Raw genomic sequence first — 6,000 nt, forward strand, 5'->3', positions numbered from 1 at the left:
CACACACCCACATACCCTCACTTAGCATATTGAGAAGCTAAGACCCAAAGAGGGAAAGAAAGAGGGTGAACCAGTTGGAACCAGGTTTAGGATTAGGTCTCTAAGATCACTTCCTGTCAGGACAGCCAGAACCTGGGCTTAGGTTTTAGTAGATCTTGAAAAATGGTGACCCCAAGAATCTCTGGATTGGACCTCTGCACTCTCAGTCACCCTCCCCATCCCCACTCTGGATACTACGCTAGTGACACAAAGCCGGTTTCCCAGGTGAGTCCCAGAATCAAGTTCTTCCTCCCAGAGGCTCCTGCTCTGTGCTTTTGCACTTTGTTCTCCCCTGAGCCCCAGCCCAGGGAGGTGCTGTTAATTCTAAGTGGAAGCAACTGACAGCCAAGGAATACAGGAAGCGGTTTAAGAGGGTGGAGCATAAGAAGAATGCCAGGTGGGGTGAGGAAGCTGCGTCTTTCCTCCCATGTCTCCCCTTGCTGTGCGACCTCAGCACTCTGAAATCAAACTGGTTATTTACTTGATTTTTTCCTGTCCCAGCCCCTCTTCCATTCAAGCAGGAAGCAGCTGGCTTCTCTCACAAAGTCTCTGAGAAGACCAAGGTCAGACACTGAGCTGAGCACAGATACTTATTTAGCAGTTGGTAAATAAATGAGGCTGGGAAACAACTTTCACTTTTTACTTTGATCATACTGATACTTTTAGTTGATTTTTTTTTTTTGCAAGTATTGGAGCTTGCTCAAGGTTAGCACTCTACCACTTTACCACTTTGAGCCACAGCACCACTTCCAGCTTTTTCTGTTGTTAAATGGAGATAAGAGTCTAGTGGACTTTCCTGCCCAGGCTGGCTTTGAACTGCAACCCTCAGATCTCAGCCTCCTGAGTAGCTAGGATTATAGGCATAAGCCACCAGACCAGTTAAGTATTTAGATGAATACATATTACTTTTGCAGGCCTAGTCTTTTTCCTTTTTTTTGTGCTGGTCCTGGCACTTGAACGCAGGGCCTGGACATTGTCTCTGAACCTCTTTGTACTCAAGGTTAGTGCTCTACCATTTAAGCCAAAGTGCCATTTCCAGCCTTTCCTTTTTCCCCCCAATATCCCCCTGTCGGTTGTGGGGCTTGAACTCAGAGCCTCGGTGCTGTCTCTGAAGTTTTTTCACTCTACTACTTTGAGCCACAGCTCCATTTCCAGTTTTCTGATGGTTAATTGTGGCGATAAGAGTCTTAAGGACTTTCCTGCCTGGGCTGGCTTTGAATCATGATCCTCAGATCTCAGCCTCCTGAGTAGGATTACAGGCTTGAGTCACCAGCACCCAGCTTTTCTTTTTTAAGAATTTTTTTTTAAGGGCAGCTAGAACCATATCCGCCATCAGCAAGTTGTGTTGGGTGAGACAGACATGCCTTCAACCAAAAGTAGTTCCCTCCTAGTATGGGTTGAGGACTAATCATCGCTAGGGAGGAGGCCTGCTACTTGGCTCCTGAGTGTCTAGTTTGTGATGTTGCAAAAAAAACTTTAAAACTCATCAAAGTAGAAGCCAACAAAGTGTATTAGTAAAACAAAGCGAAGGGAAGACAGTACACACCCAAACACCAGTGGGAGCACTTCTGGGCATTTCTCAAAATCCATACAAAGGAGGGTTCTGGCATCTCAAGTATTTACAGTGAAAAAGTACAGTCGGAGGTTTGGCTCAAATTTACCCTAGGTTGAGTGTTTCTCTTTGATCTGAAGTCTAGAACATTTTGTCGTTCTTGATGGTTACACTGTCTTGTCTCCAGAGACTGGAGTTAAGTCTCTTCATTAACTTTGGGTTACTGCGACAAAAAATGGTTCAACATCCCTTTAAACCAAGGTTGTATTCTACCAGATATTCTCTTCAAGGCAGGCATCTATCCTTGAGATAAATGTTTTTCTTTATAAACTCATTTGGTATCCAGAGGAGTCATTTACCATATGGCTTGTTTTTCCAGCATAAGTTTAAGATACTGTATTCTTGTTCAGTTCCCATAGCACACAAACACGGTATATGTGTGTGTATATATATGTATGTGTATATGTGTGATACACATATGCATTATACATAAATGTGTGTGTATAAATATAAATATATATATATATATAAGCTTCTGTGCTTTTAATCAAGCTATTTATTAATCTAGCATTTCTCTCGGAATTCGTGGCTGCTGTTCCTTTGCCTCATTGACCTTGATCTGTCCAGCCTCATACCACTCTGCACAAGGAGAGGCTCTGAAGGCATCTCCCAGCTCCAGGCTCCTTAAATCACTCATCCAAGGCTCCTCCCCAGATTGACCAGCCAGGCCTGCCTTCCTCCCTCCTCCCTCCCTCCGCCCCGCCTTGTGTGCCCAGGCTGCACTCTGGCCCCCGGGTCGGGGACAAACCTCCCTCTGAGGGCTCCGCTTTGACTGGGGTGAGAAGCGGCTTGCGGTCTCAGGGCTCCGGGCGGAGGACGGAGGACGGCTTTCCGGTGCACCGGGTCAGTGATCCCCCGTGGGCTGGCCCGCCAGGCCGGTGTTTAGTCTCCCAGCCAAGGATGAAAAGCCGGGGCTCCGCTTCGGCCCGGTGCCTCTCCGGACGTCCTGACGCCAGGGAGATCTGGGGTGCTGGGTGGTGAGGTCAGCCCGGTGGGGAGAGGGCGCACGGGGGCGGGATGGGGGCGGGGCCGGGAGCCTGGACGGTGCGGGGTAACGGAAGGGAGCGACGGGGACGCGGGACCCGGGCGCGGAGGCGCCGGGGACCCGGCCTCGAGGGCCGGAGGCGGGGCGGGAGGCGGAGCCGAGCGGGGACGGCGGTTCCGGAGCCCGCGGCCCCCATCCTGGCCCGCGTCGATCGTGGGAGCTCGCAGGACCCGAGGCCCCTCCCGGACCACGCGGCCTGGGTCAGCCGGAGGCAGGTTGGGTTTTACCCCCGGGCTCCCCGGACCTGGCTCCGCCGGGCCCCGGAAGAGGGGGAAGGGGAGCCATCGGACGTGCAGTCCGAACCCCCAGCCCCACCTCCGGCACCTGGACGAGGGCGGTGGTCGGGAGCCTGAGCCAGAGACCCCTGTGGGAGCCGGGACGAGTGTGGCCCTCGCTGGAGCTCCACATCCACCCGCCTGCACGGAGGCTCCCAGTGGATCGCCCTGCTCCAGGAAGCCCTAAGTCCATGTGCTCGCCCCCCCTTTCTAGCCGCTCCCCCCCACCAAAGCAGCCTGGCTGCACTCTGGCACATCCGGGTCAGGGGACAGCCATCATCTCTGTCTGGAGAGAAACAAAAACAAAACAGCTGCGTTCAGCCCCTGGCTGAGAATTGCTTTCCTGTGCATCCATCGGGTCAGGGATTATCCCTTGGGCTGGCCTGCCAGACAGGTGTTGTTGATTCCCCCCCCCCCCCCCGGGAAGGATGGAGAAGATGGGGCTCAGCTTCAGGGAAGGTTAGGGACAGACTGTGCTGTGTTGTATAGGTTCACCAGAGTCCATGTTGATCACACGTGGAGACCACTACCTGCCTCTAATCCCCCTGTGGTACCCCCTCAGGGTGGCCTCAGCCCTCCCCCAACACCTACCTGCCAGGTGCAAAGTCTGCCTGTAGATAACTGCTCAGCAATAGGGTCCACAATCCGGGCCCCTCATTTACCTGTATGGGCCCCTACTTTACATGGTATTATGTCTAAGCATGGCAAAGTGAAAGGGAACACAGCCAGAATAGGAAGTTCAAGTTCTAGGCCTGCCTGGCTGTTTTGCCTCCTCACTGTGACCTTAGGCACAAAAGCTCCTCTGTCTGCCTCATTGTCTTCACTGCTCAGCAACCAGGGTGCTGGCCATGTGGTCTGTAAAGGACTTTCAGCCTTTTGACATTGCTAGTAATAGCAATAGCAGTCATATTCCTTATCTCCACCTATAAGGCCTCCTGAGCTGGAATCTGTCTACACAAAGCACAAGACTGCTTTGCCCAAAGGACCTTTGCACTTAGTCTTTTCACTGCCAGAACCAAGTTAACCTCTTCTACAACTTGCCCCTGTTTGTTCTTCAGATCTCTATTTGATTTCCAAGATCAGACTGGGTCCCTGGATTTTATATCTTCCTGATACATACTGACTTCACAAACTAATGGTGTATAGTTCTTCCTCTAATATCTATCTCCTGTATTCTTTAATGTCTATAAATGCCAGGAGAGCTGGAAATGTGTCTTGTTCCCCAGCATCTAGCTCCTTATTTGCTGTGGGATGTACGATCACATTTAAGCCATAGTCATATGAGGTCAGTATCATTGTGCTACTGTTACACATGAGACAGTTCACAAAATGACTTCAGAAGATTCTGCATTTGACAGTACTAGGGTTTGAACCCCGTCTCTGGGACCTAAGGACCTCAGCATCCTCCTCACCTGCTGTTTCTCCTTCCAGGAAAGAGAAGATTGTGAAGATCTTGTGGCCAACAAGGCCTTGTAGAGGGGAGGACTTATCCAGCCCAGCATCTCCTTGAACTGAGAGGGACCTGAGGCGGACTTGGCCTCTTCCATGGCACACCGGCTGCAGATTCGCCTACTGACGTGGGATGTGAAGGACACACTGGTCCGGCTCCGCCGCCCTGTGGGGGAGGAGTATGCCACCAAAGCCCGGGCCCATGGCCTGGCGGTGGAGCCCACAGCCCTGGGACGAGCCTTTGGACAGGCATACAAGGCTCAGAGTCACAACCTCCCCAACTATGGTCTGAGCCAGGGCCTCACCTCCCGCCAATGGTGGCTGGATGTGGTCCTACAGACCTTCCACCTGGCAGGGGTGCAGGATGCCCAGGCTGTGGCCCCCATTGCCGCACAACTGTATGAAGACTTCAGCAGCCCCAGCACCTGGCAGGTGTTGGAGGGAGCTGAGACCACCCTGAAGGGGTGCCGCAAGCGAGGTCTGAAGCTAGCAGTGGTCTCCAACTTTGATAGACGGCTTGAGGATATCCTGGTGGGCCTTGGCCTGCGGGAACACTTTGACTTTGTGTTGACTTCTGAGGCTACTGGATGGCCCAAACCAGACCCCCGCATTTTCCATGAAGCTTTGCGGCTTGCTCAAATGGAACCCACAGTGGCAGCCCATATTGGGGACAATTACCACTGTGATTACCAGGGGGCTCGGGCTGCAGGCATGCACAGCTTCCTGATAGCTGGTCCAGCACCTCTAGACCCTGTGATCAGGAATTCTGTGCCTGAAGAACATCTTCTTCCCTCACTGTCCCATCTCCTACCTGCCCTTGGCCGCCTGGAGGGTGTGTGTCAATGAACAGTTGAGGCAGGGAGCCCCTCCTTTTCCTCAGCTCTGGACTGGGATCTTCCTTCTGCAGCCTCCATCATCTATTTTGACCATAAAACTGGGCTTTAGCCTTGTCCTATTAACCAGCTCCTGGTCTCAGAGCCCTCATTCATCTCCCCCCCCCCTCTCGCTCGCTCGCTCGCTTGCTCTGTGTGGTGATACTAAAGATTGAATTCAGAGTCTTAGCTCACTAGGTAAATACTCTACCATTGGATCCATGCCCTCAGTAATTCCTCCCTCAACCCCCATCCCTTCCCCCCCCCAACCACCCTGTACTTTTGCCAGTTGGCCTTGGACTTCCATCCCCAAGTAGATGGGATTGTAGACATGTACCACATGCAACTTTTTATTTATTTTTGGTTGTGGGACTTAAACTCAGGGCCTGGGCACTGTCCCTTGAGCTTTTTTACTCAAGGGTAGTGCTCTACCACTTTGAGCCACAGTGTGCCACTTCTGGTTTTCTGGTGGCTTATTAGAGATGTCTCACAGCTTTCCTGCTCAGGCTGGCTTTGAACTGTGATCCTCAGATCTCAGTCTCCTGAGAAGCTAGGATTATAGGCGTGAGCCACTGGCACCCAGCTACAACTTGTTTTTGAGATGAGGCCTTGCTTTTTTGGTATGTTTCGGTCATGGGGCTTGAGCGCTGGGCCTGGGCACTGTCCCTGAGCCCTTCAACTCAAGGCTAGCTCTCTACCACTTGATCC

The 6,000-nt window shown here is 52.1% G+C and overlaps 1 protein-coding gene across 4 annotated transcripts; it reads left to right on the forward strand.

Annotated features, from left to right (window-relative positions):
- The first annotated feature begins 2,381 nt into the window (after window positions 1–2,381).
- Hdhd3 (haloacid dehalogenase-like hydrolase domain containing 3) lies at window positions 2,382–5,481 on the forward strand. 4 transcript variants are annotated; one of them, XM_013030119.1, is made up of 2 exons: window positions 2,382–2,494; window positions 4,403–5,481. In XM_013030119.1, the coding sequence occupies exon 2, from the start codon at window positions 4,517–4,519 to the stop codon at window positions 5,264–5,266; it is 750 nt and encodes a 249-aa protein (XP_012885573.1). In that variant the 5' UTR covers window positions 2,382–2,494; window positions 4,403–4,516; the 3' UTR covers window positions 5,267–5,481. The 4 variants fall into 4 exon arrangements, with proteins under 4 accessions (XP_012885573.1, XP_012885574.1, XP_012885577.1 ...); XM_013030120.1 differs by lacking the exon at window positions 2,382–2,494 and adding an exon at window positions 2,547–2,633; XM_013030123.1 differs by lacking the exon at window positions 2,382–2,494 and adding an exon at window positions 2,838–2,896.
- Window positions 5,482–6,000: the final 519 nt, after the last annotated feature.

Source organism: Dipodomys ordii, unplaced genomic scaffold (genome assembly GCF_000151885.1).
Source record: "Dipodomys ordii isolate 6190 unplaced genomic scaffold, Dord_2.0 Scaffold127, whole genome shotgun sequence".
Taxonomy (NCBI): Eukaryota; Metazoa; Chordata; class Mammalia; order Rodentia; family Heteromyidae; genus Dipodomys; species Dipodomys ordii.